The sequence below is a fragment of the Myotis yumanensis genome, unplaced genomic scaffold (assembly GCF_028538775.1).
Source record: "Myotis yumanensis isolate MYYU_CA2020_CCGP unplaced genomic scaffold, mMyoYum1.0.hap1 SCAF_10, whole genome shotgun sequence".
Lineage (NCBI taxonomy): Eukaryota > Metazoa > Chordata > Mammalia > Chiroptera > Vespertilionidae > Myotis > Myotis yumanensis.
Genome location: NW_027223761.1, coordinates 169,558 through 182,625, shown reverse-complemented (window position 1 = coordinate 182,625; position 13,068 = coordinate 169,558). Strand labels below are relative to the sequence as shown.

Genomic DNA, 13,068 nt, shown 5'->3' with positions numbered 1-13,068 from the left:
TGGCGAGGTCGCAGGCCCAGGGCGTGGACTCGCCGTGCACGTGACCCTCCCAGCTGGCATCTCCAGCCTCCGGAGGGAACCCCTGTCCTGCTCTGGAACTTGGGGACCAGCAGGCGGGCCCAGCCCCAGCCCTGGTCCAGGCCCTGCGGCCACCCTGGGCCCAACGCCTGCCTCCCGACCCCACCCTTAGCCTCGTGTCTCTAGAAGGTGGGTAATAACAGCTCCTCACTGCGGACCTGCTCTGCCCCAGCCCAGCGGGCCCATGGCCAGGGGAGGTGGTGGCCTTTCCGGCCCACACCCCTGCCTTGAGTTCCCCCCAGGTGGAGGCCAGTGGGGGCCTCAGTGAGGCAGCTTCATGGTGGTCTGCAGGAGGGGTCTGACCTGCTGGGACCTGGAGCAGACCCTTGTGGGCCAGTGCCCCTTGCCTGCTGCCTGGGACCTGGTGGGCTGTGTGCAGACCAGGCCCTGCTGGTCACCCCTGCAGCCCCTGCCCAGAGAGGGCCGGCGAGCCTGTGGCACGCGGGGCAGTGCCTTGCTGGGGGAGCCTCGCGCAGATGCCAGGGAAGCCCAGGCCACACTCAGGCTGGGAGGGCACCTTCGGTGAAGGCTCAGCCCCCGAGAGAGGTCTGGATGCCCCACACCAGGCCTCTGGGAGGGGCAGTGGGTGTTGGGTGAGGGGGACCTGAACCCTGGCTCCCCGCTGACCCAAGTGCCCTCATGCCTGGGCCCTGGGCCTGGGCTCCTGGGGCGAGGCCAGCATGGGGCAGTGCGGGAAGCTCTCCCACACACGTGTCACCAGCGTTGAAGGCTGACTTTGTGCCCCAGGTTCCTGACAAGCCTAGAGGAGGCTGTGCCAGGGCTGGGGGGGCGGGGGGAGGAGGAGGACAGGGGAGGAGCTTGGAGAGGGGGTGGACCAGTGTCAGGCTGGGGAGTGGTGCATGGAGTTCCGAAGAGAAGGGGTTCAGAGGACCCAGCAGAGGCAGGCAGGACTCTGAAGCAAGAAGGGCTCCCTGAGAAGGACCCAGGCTCAGGGGAGAGAGGGTCCAAGGGGAAGGGAGTTTCATGGGGGAGACGCTCTGAGCACAGGCCAGCCTCTGGGTGACAGGGCTTGAGGGGATGAGAGGCAGACGGGCCGCCATGCTTCCCGGCGGGTGGGGCCAGGGGACGGAAGAGGACCCAGCTCAGAGGCACCTTCGTGGTTGGAGGTTTCCCCATGATGGAGGGGATCACTGGTGCTTTTGCAGGGTGGGGGGCAGCTGGGACAAGTGAGAGGGACAATGAGGTGGTGGATGGATGAAGACAGGCTGTGCCCGGCAGGCACTGCTTAGGGCCCGTGACCTGTTGGGACAGCACCTGCAGGAGATGGGACCCAGGTGGGCAGGACCCAAGTGGGATGGGATGCAAGTGGAATGAGATCAGGTGGGACGGGACCAGGTGGGATGGGACCAGATGGAATGAGACCAGGTGGGATGGGACCAGGTAGGACGGGACCCAGGGGGAGGGAACCCAGGGGGACAGGCTGGGCTCCTGGAGAGGCGAGGGCTGGTGAGTGGACTGAGCTCCAAGGAGAAAGTGCCACTAGGTCTTGGAGAAGGACATCTGGCCCCATGGGCAGACGGACCACCTGGTGAGAGGACATGGGCTCTGAGACCCCAGTTTGTGAGGGAACGGGATTAGCGAAGGTGAGTTCAGAGGCTCGGCCGGCGGAGTGCGGGGTCAGACTTGGGGAGAGGAGAGGCTGGGTGGGCTCAGGGGGCTGGTGCTGTGAGGGTCGCCTCTGGTTAGGACAGGATCCTGCCCCCAGAGGGACTGCAGTTGGGGGCTTTCGAGGGTCAGATTCCCAGAGGACATGGGCCTGCGAGGGGCTAGTTTGGGGACAGGGGTGTGCAGAGGAGGAAAGGGGCTCTTTGGGGAGACCGCTGGGAGGGGTCAGGGCGGGGTCAGGGGCTCAGCCAGAGGGTGGGGCAGGGGGCGGGCTGGGGTACGGGAAGACAAGGGGCGCTGGGGGGCCCATCCCTGGCTAGTCTTCACCCCCTGCTTCCGGCCGCGCCGCCGCTGCCCCCACCCTGCGCGGGAGGAGGCGGAGGTGGCTGTGCCCCCAGCGGCCGCCGCCGTGAGTCGAGCTTGGGCTGCAGCCGCGCCGCCCGCCCGGCTGGCGCTGCGGAGGGAGCGCAGGCTCCGGGGATCCGCGCCAGCCCCCGCCAGCCCCGCGCGCTCCCCGCCCCCCCTGCTCCGCGCGCTCCCTGCACCGAGGTCGGGACACTGGGAGCGGAGCGGCCAGACAGACAGCGGCCGCGGGACGGAAGAAGGACGCGCGGACCGAGCGCAGGGTCAGGCCGCCAGCGCAGGAGCTGCCCGTGAGTGAGAACCTCGGTCCTGGCTGCGGCGCTGGGACCCGGCTTGGGAAGCGGGGCCTCGCCGGAGACCCCCAGGGTGGCCAGGGCGGGGCGCCTCCTTGGCGAAGTGCGCCTTTCGCAGTGACATTGCCTGTCTGTCCGGGGTGGGTGGCACTCGCGAGAGCGAGTGCGCGGCTTGGGGTCCCGGGCGCCGCTGGGGCGGGGTGGGGCGGGGGCGTCGTGGCGCCAGGTGGGAGCCCCCGCAGCTCCCGTTCGCCCTCCGCGACGTGTCCCAGCCTGTGTCGCTGCGTGTCCGCGCTGCGCGTCATGGTGTGGAGCTGTTTGCCTGGCGCATCTCCGAGCGAGCGCACAGGGTGGGCCGGGTCTGGGGCACCGAGATGTGTCAGCGTCTCCGCTGCAGGTGCCCAGGCAGCTCCGCTGGCTGCCACTCGGCAGAGGCCGGCATTGTGGGTCCGCCGCCCTGGGGCCGGGCCTGGGTGCTGGCCTCTGTGTATTGCGACGCCAGTCAGCCGGGCCATGTGGGGGGGTTGCTGGCCTGTCAGTGGGTGAGTGTTTGTGCGCAGATGGCAAAGCGATGAAAAGCCCCCAATGTCCGTGCCAAGGCTGCTTGAAGGGCTTTGGTGTGACTGGGGAGGCAGGTGGCCGGCGGGCGGGCAGCTGGCCGCCTCCCCAGGGACGTCCATGTCCTTTGGGGCTGCCCTGGGGCTGCAGGGGAGACGCTGTGGGCAGCCAGGGTGCACCCAGTTCCAATTCCTCTTCCCTCCCTCCAGGCCCAGGGCCCCGGCCGTGCCCAGCCCTGCTGGGAGCCCTGGCCAGCACCACGGACGGCGCCCAGGAAGCCCGCGTGCCCCTGGACGGGGCCTTCTGGATCCCCAGGCCCCCGGCAGGGTCCCCCAAGGGCTGCTTCGCCTGTGTGTCCAAGCCCCCCGCCCTGCAGGCGCCCGCAGCCCCGGCCCCTGAGCCCTCGGCCTCTCCCCCCATGGCGCCCACGCTGTTCCCCATGGAGCCCAAGAGCGGCCAGGCTGACAGCGTGCGGGGGGCCGGCGCGCCCCAGGTCTGCAAGCACCTGGCGGAGAAGAAGACCATGACCAACCCCACGACGGTCATCGAGATCTACCCCGACACCAGCGAGGTGAACGACTACTACCTGTGGTCCATCTTCAACTTCGTCTACCTCAACTTCTGCTGCCTGGGCTTCATCGCCCTGGCCTACTCCCTCAAAGTGAGCGGGGGGGAGGGTGCGGGGGGCCAGCAGGGGGGGCAGGAAGAGCCCTGGCTGCACCACTCTGCCCCTCCTCAGAGAAGCCGTGGTGCAGCAGGTGCAGCCAAGGGGGCTGAGGACTAGGATGGGGAGGCCAGCGAGGAGGGTGTGGGGAGCTCTGGGCCCCCCCCCCCATGCTGAGCTGGGAAGCTCCCGGGGGTCTTGATTGGGCTCTGGGTCCACAGGGCCAGGGTCTCTGTGCTGCCAGCTTAGGGGGCGGACTCAGGGCCCAGGGCCTGTCCTCTGGGTGGGGGTGGGGGCATTAGACCTGGACAGCTGCCCTGGACGGATGGGGAGGTGGAGGGGCCTTGGAGTCCTTCCCCCCTGACAGGAGGAGGAGATGTCAGGGCAGCTGGAGACCTTGCCAAACCCCTCACTGGGGAATCTGACACAGGGCAGACACTCGGAGGGCGGCCACACAGACTGGTCACCAGTCCCGGCCCTCCCCCTCCCCCTTCTACACGCGGTTCTAGACAGTCTGTCCAGTGTCCGGGAGCCAGGGAGAGAGCCGTGAGCATGTCCTGTCCCATCCACTCTGAGCCCACAGCCTGCCCGGGGGCACGGTCCCCAGAGCCCCTCGCTGCTCTGAGAGGAGCTGGCCAGGAGCAGACAGGCCCCCGCCACGGGCAAGGTGGAGACGGGTCACAGGAGGGAGCTGTGACCGCTCACGCCTGGGGTGGAGAGAGCGGTACACGTGTGTATAAGGACAGAGGGCCCAGGGCCGCTGCAGCCCTGCCCCAGGAGGCGGCCCCCATCTCCCCGTGGCTCAGGAAGGGCTTGGCCTGTGTCTCGCCAGATCACCCTCTTCCCAGATATGATGCCCAAGGTCGGTCCATTCCATTGGTTGCAGCTGACCAGCAAGGCAGGGACAGAGTGGGTGGGGAGGGGCCCCTGGGGGCTGCAGCGAGGGGAGGGGCTGGGCCAGAGAGGCTGGGGGGGTGGAAGGACGTGGACTGTTCTGTCGCTGTGCCTCTGTCAGCCCACCCGCCCGGGCACCGCGCATCTGACCACCTGGCTTTCCCTCCTCCTGACTCACCCTCAGCATCAGCATCGCTGACCGCCATTCATCCCTCACATTCTGGCCTGTGTACCTGGTCCTGGGCTCCACCACGTGGAACCATGTTATGTGAGTGAATGTGCGTGAGCGTGCATGCATGTGCACAAAGTGTGTGCATGCATGCAGGTGTGCGTGTGCATGCGTGTGTGAGTGTGTGTGAGCACATTGAGTGTGAGCATGAGCGTGGACATGCATGCAGGTGTGCGTGTGCATGCGTGTGTGAGTGTGTGTGAACACATTGAGTGTGAGCATGAGCATGGACATGCATGCAGGTGTGCGTGTGCATGCGTGTGTGAGTGTGTGTGAGCACATTGAGTGTGAGCATGAGAGTGGACATGCATGCAGGTGTGCGTGTGCATGTGTGTGTGAGTGGAATTGCATGTGTATGAGCATGTGTGCATGAGTGGTGTACGTGTGGGTGTGCCTTGTATACTTATACATGCACGACCATGTGAGTGCATACGTGTGCATCTACTTGGAAGTGTGCATGTGTGTGCCTGAGTGTGGGCATGCATATAGGTGTGTGCTCGTCTGTGTGTGCATGCGTATGTGCACTGAGTGCATGAGGTGTGAGTGTGTGTGAGTGTGCGTGTGTGTGTGTATGTGTGCTGCAGAGGCAGCAAAGGGAAGGGTCCCTGGGAGCTGGGGGCGGAGACTCCCAGGCCAGCCCCTGCTCGGCCTCCTCTGGTGCCCACAGCCTGTGGCATGGGCCGGCAGCAGGGGCTCCTGTTCGGAAGCGTCCCTTCCTTCCTCGGCCTGGCTGTGGGCGGCCGGCTGGCGTGGGGCAGGCCCATCTGCTGCGGCTGTAGGTAGGTCAGGACTTGCGTGGTGCAGGCTTTGCGGGGTGGGGGGCGGGTCGGAGCTGGTGCTTCTGAGGGGCAGGAGGAGCTCGACGCCTCCACCCGGGGCTGCTCCCCTGCGTTCTTCCTTGTGGGCAGCGAGGGGCCGAGGCTCGGGGCTCCCCTGGGAGGGCGCGAGAGGTGAGCTGCCTCCGCACGGGCGGGGAGGACAGAGCTGGTGGCTCGGGCTCTCACTCTGGCGAGTGCATCCATCTGTCCACCAGCTGCACCTCCCCGCCTGCGGCACCCACAGCATGTGCCGCGGTCATGGCCCCTCCAAGGGCACCCTCAGGCTTGGGGTCCGGAGGCCTTGGCTGCGTTCCCAGCTGGTCCCTCCGAGCAGCGAGCTCTTGAGACGCCCCCTTGCTTCCCTGAGCCCATCCCTTGATCGCTCACAACCAAATAGAAACATCACAAGGCTCACGTCAGCCCACGTGGGCTGGGCAGAGGCTGGCGTCCTGTGGGTGTCCCTGCCTCACACATCTGTTTATCCACCTTCACGCCACCCGTCCGGCCCTCCCCCGTCGCCGGGCAGCTCAGCTCACTGCAGGCCGGGTCTGCCATGAGGGTGCAGCCTGATTTTGCTCAGCCCAGTGTCCGGGGGAGGCAGACAGGCATCAGTTCTCCGTCCATGCCGTCTGCACAAGCTGCCCATCATGACCACTGCCCCCCTCAGTACCCCCTGGCTTGGCATTGAAAGCCCCCTGAGATCCATGCTCACCCTCCCCTGGCCTCGCCAAGCGCCCCAGCCCAGCCGTCCTGTGACACCTCGGTTTGCAACATGCTGCTCCCCCAGCCCGAGGGCTTAGGTAAGACCCGGTCTCTCTTCTACAAATACTCCACTGACTCCCTCTGGCCGAGCCCCTCCCCCGCAGACACCCCATCCCAGCCACGGCTGTCCACCCACCAGACCCGTCCCTTCTTGCTGCCATCAGTGCCCCAGGCAGGGCTGGCCAGCCTAGGGGTTCAGGGGTGCTGGGTTGGGGGTGCATGGACAGGATAGGATGAAATGAGCAGCCCCGTGTTTCAGAGAAAGAAGATGAGGGTGAGGTTGGGGTTGGTGCGGGACGCTGCTCGCAATGAAGGACAGATGAGGGGACAGGTGTTCCTGAAGGAGAAAACAGAAAGACACGAGGGTGAGGCAGTCGGGGAACAGCCAGGCCCTTGTGCTCTGTGGGGAGCAGAGGAAGATGGTCCAGGAAAGGCAGGCAGGAGGCGCCCAGTGAAGGATGGGGACCACCGGTGATGGTTTGCCATTCATCACCTGTGAAACGCAGAAGGGAGCGGTGTGAGCAGAGCTGTCAGTGAGGAGGAAGGCGGTGGGAGAAGCCCAGAGGCAGAGAGGAGGTAGGGGCCTGGGGCGGGGGTCCAGGCGACAGGGTATGCGGCTAGACCCAGCACAGGGATGGTGACAGGAGAGCAGCCGATGTGACGAGGGCGTGACAGCAGCTCAGTGGGCCCAGGAGGCTGTGCGACTTCTCAGTGACAGGAAAGCCAGAAAGGAAGATGGGGGAGGATGCTGTGTCAGCTTTTGTACGTACATATTTGCTCATTCCCTCCTTCGGAACATCAGCACCATCCATCCACACCCACCCTCCATCATCTGTCACCCACCACCCATCTATTCATTTATTCATCCACCCATCATCCATCCATCCATCCATCCATCCATCATCCATCCATCCATCTCCCATCATTCATTCATCCATCCACCCATCATCCATCCATCCACCCATCATCCATCCATTCATCCATCCATCCACCCATCATCCATCACCCATCATTCATCCATCCATCCATCCATCCATCCATCCATGTTTTTACATGTTCATTAAGCGTCTCCTCCCTTTCCCACCCCATCTCATCCCCTCCTTACACATCAATTCACTTAACTATTCATCTAACCTCACTTTCGCGGTAACTTGTTCCCCTTTACTTACCAGCTCCATCCCACCCCCATCCACACGTCAGTACATCTGTTCATCCTTCGAGCCGTCTACATCCCTTCTCTCCGCTGCTCTTCTAGCTGCACCTCACTTCCCAGTACCCGCTCATCACGCTCACCTTTCCATGCGTCTTCACTCATCTGCACCCTTTGACCCCACCCATCCATCCCCTATCATTTCTGTCTGTTTTCCTTCCCTTCTCATCCACCCATGTATCCAACTGCTCATGTACCCATTCATCTCGTTTGTGTATTCTCTTGCCTTTTTCTTTTCCTCCTCTCCTTTCACTCCACATGCTGAATGCATCAATTTACCAATCCATCCATCCTCCATCCGTTCGTCTATCTATCCACCCATCCTTCTGTCTATCCATCCTTTCATCTGTGCTCACCGCAGCCATTGATGCCATTCGCCCATCCACCTACCTGCCCTCACACTCACCCATTTTTCGTTATGAAACTTTATACTGATCTTTCAATTCATCCCCCCGCTTTCCTCCCACCCTCCCTCTGGACCCTTTGTTTATTCAGTTCATCCCAGAGTACCGTCCGTCGCACCCCCGTCCTGCATCCATGCCCAGCCCACCTCCCACACACCCATCCATCTCCCCAGCCTCACTGGTCTTGTTATGCCTGCATCTCTCCTTCCTCCTCCTTCCCATGTCTCCGCACCAGGGACCCATCCATCCGACTGCCCTCTCTGTTCTTCCTCTCCCTGCTCTCCCTCCTCTGTCCACTGCTCCCACTTTCTGAATAGACCACACAGCCACGCACCCCGCTGTTGGGGCGCCTCTAGTTTACAGCAGGGGTTGAACCCTGGGCCTCCCATCTCTCCGCGAGAATCCTGCTCCTGGTGAAAAGGGGGACGTACCCCCTTCAAAGTGTTGTTGAGAGGATTCACTGAGCGAAGACCAGGTCACGCCGTTAGCCCAGCTCCATGCCTGTCGCCATTTCTCTTATTATCACTGTCTCTGTTACTTCGCCCACCATCCTCCTGCTCCATTCTTACCGCCATCACCTCCACCCCTTCTCCTGCTGGTGTGCTGTGCCCATCCCTACATTCGTCAGGACACGGGTCCGGCGCCTTCGTCCACACGGCCGTCCCTTTCCCAGCTTCGTGTCTCTCCAGACACCTCCCTTCCACTCCCTCTTCCCTCGCTTCCTCCTTCCCTCGCTCACTTTAACGATGTATCAGTTTATTAATCCACATAGTGATGAAAACATACTTGTCTGCCCTCTCTTCTTCACAGTTTTTCTTCCTTTATCCCATTTTCCCAACTTTCTATTTCATGCATCATGTACCCTGTTTTCTCCCCACACACGTAATGATGTGTGTGTGTGTGTGTGTGTGTGTGTGTGTGTGTGGTGAGAGCACTTCAGATCTCCTCCCTCGGCCACTTTCAAGTACAGAACACTATTACTAACCAGGTGTTTTATATAAACACTAGAGGCCCGGTGCACAAAAATTTGTGCACTGGGGGGGGGGGGGGGTCCCTCAGCCCATCCTGTGCCCTCTCGCAGTCTGGGACCCCTCGGGAGATAATGACCTGCTGGCTTAGGCCTGCTCCCGGGCGGCAGAGGGCAGGCCCAATCCCTAGGTGCAGCCCCTGGTCGGGCTCAGAGCAGGGCCGATGGGGGAGTTGGGGCGCTGCCCCCTGTCATGCATAGAGCAGGGTGGATTGGGAGGTTGTGATGCCACCCCTAGTCACGCTCAGGGTACAGCCGATTGGGGGGTTGGGGCACTGTCCCCTGTCACACTCAAGGCAGGATCGATAGGGAAGTTGCAGCACCACCCCCTGTCATGCACAGAGCAGGGCCCATCAGGGGGGTTGGGGCTCTGTACCCTGTCACACACAGAGCAGGGCTGATCAGGGGGTTGAGGAGCTCCCCCCTGTCACTCACAGAGCAGGGCCGATCAGGGGGTTGGGGCTCCATACCCTGTCATACACAGAGCAGGGCCGATCAGGGGGTTGAGGAGCTCCCTCCTGTCACACACAGAGCAGGGCGGATCAGGGGGTTTGGGTGCCGCCCTCTATCACCCACAGAGCAGGGCTGATCAGGGGGTTGGGGCGCTGCACCCTGTCACACACAGAGCAGGGCCGATCAGGAGGTTAGGGCGCTGCACCCTGTCACACACAGAGCCGCAGGGCGATCAGGGGGTTGGGGCGCCGCACCCTGTCACACACAGAGCCGCAGGGCGATCAGGGGGTTTGGGCGCTGCCCCCTGTCACACTGATCCCGGTGCCGGGAGGCCTCGTGGCTCTGCTGATCCCGGTGCCGGGAGGCATATTACCCTTTTACTATATAGGATAGAGGCCTGGTACACGGGTGGGGGCTGGCTGGTTTGCCCTGAAGGGTGTCCTAGATCAGGGTGGGGGTCCCCACTGGGGTGCCTGGCCAGTCTGGGTGAGGGGCTGAGGGCCGTTTTCAGGCTGGCAGGTGACTGAAGTTCCCAACTGCTCCTTTTTTTCTTTTTTCTTTTTTGTTCTGGGCCAGCTTTAGCTCTGAGGCCTCGGCTGCTGAAAGCAAGTTTCTAGCCTTTGTTTACCTTCTGTATTTGATACAATGTTGTGGTCCGGCTGGCTGAAGCCCGGCTGACTAAAGCAGGTTTCTGGGGTTTTGTTTAGCTTCTATATTTGCAACATAGTTGCTTAGAGTTGCAGCTAAGAGGCTGGCAAGTCAGGCGGGGAACGTTGGAGTCCGCAGTCACTGGAGCAAGCAAGCCTCCCTGTTCGCTTCAGTGCAGGGCTGCCGGCCACCATCTTGGCTGGAGGTTAATTTGCATATCGCCCTGATTAGCCAATGGGAAGGGTAGCAGATGTATGGCTAATTACCATGTTTCTCTTTTATTAGATAGGATTTTCAGACTAAAAAAGTACAAAGCACCCGTGTGCTTTCCGCAGCCGCCTCGCCAAGGGGGACACTGCACCGTATCCCCTTTCCTCGCCTCCCTCTCGAGAGGCGCTGTTAATGTTGTAGTGCCCACGGCAAGGACTCGTCCAGCGGGACCACAGGCCGGCGGCAGGGAGGGGGCGGAGTGGCCCCGGCTGCCCCGGCCCCTGCTCTCCGCCTGCCCAGCAGCCCGGGCGCACCTGGCTCACCTCTCCTCTGGCCGCAGGTCCGGGACAAGAAGCTGCTCAATGACCTGAACGGTGCCGTGGAGGACGCCAAGACCGCCCGGCTGTTCAACATCACCAGCTCCGCCCTGGCGGCCTCCTGCATCATCCTGGTCTTCATCTTCCTGCGGTACCCGCTCTCCGACTACTGAGGCGCCGCCTGCGGTCGAGGGAGCAGGAAGGGCTCACTTTCAGGACGGAGGATGCCATGGTGGCGGCAGAGCGGGCCGTCCGCCCTGGGCCCCGGAGCTGTGAGCGGGCAGCCCGGCTGGCAGAGGCTCCCACAGCTGGGGGCAGCGAGCTCGTGCAGGCCCCTCGCCTCCTGGCCCTCCACCTGCTTCCGGCCCCTGATCCTCCTGGGCTGCTGCACCCTGGCTTCCAGTGGCTGCACCCCCACCCGGGTCCCTCCAACCTGACACCCAACAAGAAGGGCTCTGAGGGAGCTTCCCCCTGTGGGGGCTGCTGGCATCTGGGGACTCCCTCCACCCTCCCGACCCAGTCTCCAAGCTGTGACCCCGCGCCCCTGCTCAGAGCTCCTGTGTCTGTGAATTTTCAATAAAACTCCTGCCCAGCGCCAGCCGGCTCAGCCTCTGTCCCTGCCTCGCGGGTGGGTGGGGTGCGAGCTGAGGCTTGGGCGGGGGGGGGGGGGGGGGTGCGGGGGGGTGCGAGCTGAGGCTTGGGCGGGGGGTGTGGGGTACAAGCTGAGGCTTGGGCGGGGGGGGTGGGTGGGGTACAAGCTGAGGCTTGGGCAGGGGGGAGCGGGGGGGGCGGTGCGAGCTGAGGCTTGGGTGGGGCGGGGGGGGCCATTCAGAGGCTGCTTGGTGGGCCAGGCCCAGGGGCACATCCCCGCGAACTCTGCCCGGGAAGTTTGCTCCCTAACCTGGGGGTCTGTCTGCTCTGCAAGATGGGAAGCAGCCCGGCCAGCGTTGCTCAGTGGTGGGGTGTTGACCTGTGAACCAGGAGGTCGAGGTTCGATTCCCGGTCAGGGCACAGGCCTGGGTTGCAGGCTCGATCCCCAGTGTGGGTGTGCAGGAGGCAGCCCATCGATGATTCTCTCTCACCCCCCTCTCCATTCCTCTAAACAAACAAACAAAAAAGATGGGGGGCCAGAGGCCTTTTGGTGAGGTGCCCCGGGAGGACCAGCCGCCCCGCTGGAGAGGAAGGAAGGGGAGCAGCAGGAACACGCTGCCCACGGGGCTAACGGTGAGAGCAGAGAACACCGGCAGGTGTGGGGCTGGCACCTGGCCGATCCCGTCCACCTGGGGGCCTGTTTGCTCACCTGCAAAGGAGGGAAAAGGCCTTTGCTTTCTGAGCTGCCGTGAAGGTCAGCCGAGGGGAAATGAGGTAACAGTTGAAGGTCGCTGGTCCGGGGTCAGGTCTGCTCGCCCTGCTCCCCAGGCTGAGCTGCTCCATGGAGATGAGCTCGGTCCTCTGCCCAGGGAGTGGGGTGGCGGGGGAGGGGGCTCCTGGGGCTCCTGGGGGCACGGGATTCAGCCCAGGAGGAGCCGGGGCGCAGACGAGGGACCCAGGTGCCCCGAGCCCTGGCAGTGAGGGGCACGGCCGTGTGGAAACCCGAGGGGGTTTGTGCAGCCGGGTGTGGAGAGGGAAGGCCTCATGTTCCCTAAGGTGGGGCCCACCCCAGGCCCAGGGACCTGCAGGGAGACTCTGCTGCGGCTTTGGGGGCGGTGGGCGCCGTCTGGAGGGTCGGACCAGCCTGGAGGCTCGAGGGGAGCAGGCGCCAGGGACACGGGTTGTGGGTCGTGAGGATTTAGGGTGTTTGCTCATCTTCCTTCCCCTTAGAGGCCAGCAGCTGGCAGCTGCCCCGACAGGTACCCGGAGGGAATGCCCTCGAACCAAGGGGCTCGGGCCTCTCCTGAGACGTGCCCAGCAGCTGGGGCTTTCGGGCTCACACCAGAGACCCGTGCGTTTGCCTCCCAGCCAGCGAGTCCGTCTGAGCTCATACATATCCGTCCCCTCCTGGCAGCGGGCACACGCCAGACCCCGGCACCAGCCTCCACCCGCGGGTGCAGGAGGGTCATCACCCCCCACCCAAGGGGGAGCTGCACCCCTGCAGGCCCCCCTCCCCCCTCCCCATCCTCACTTGATTTTGCTCAGGGCCTGGCCCTGTCAGCCGGTCGGTAACTTCTCGTGAATGAGTGACCGGTCGCCTTGCTGCCCCCTGTCCGCGCCTCCGGCCCCGTGGTGACGGGAGGGGACAACGCTGAGCTGGTCCAGAGGGTAAACACCCTAAAGCTACCGGAGCCGGTGACAGACGGGAGGGACGAGACGAGGACCTCACTGGACAGGGCTGGAGGGACCCTTATGCCCCCGCCCCCACCACGAGGGCTACTGGCTGCAGCCCCCCAACAGCGGCAAGCCCCCCCTCGGGATCGTCCTCCCGTCCAGTCGCCCACGCTGTCCACGGTCACCTGGTGAACAGGCTCGGCCCAGGGAGCAGACACACAGTGTCCTTGATTGTCCCTCACAATCTCT

At 63.7% G+C, this 13,068-nt stretch overlaps 1 protein-coding gene across 1 annotated transcript; it reads left to right on the top strand.

Annotated features, from left to right (window-relative positions):
- Positions 1–1,637: 1,637 nt before the first annotated feature.
- IFITM10 (interferon induced transmembrane protein 10) lies at positions 1,638–11,143 on the top strand. Its single transcript, XM_070426262.1, has 4 exons — positions 1,638–1,659; positions 2,025–2,357; positions 3,128–3,579; positions 10,578–11,143. Exons 1-4 carry the CDS (start codon positions 1,638–1,640, stop codon positions 10,725–10,727), a joined length of 957 nt encoding a protein of 318 aa, XP_070282363.1. The 3' UTR covers positions 10,728–11,143.
- Positions 11,144–13,068: the final 1,925 nt, after the last annotated feature.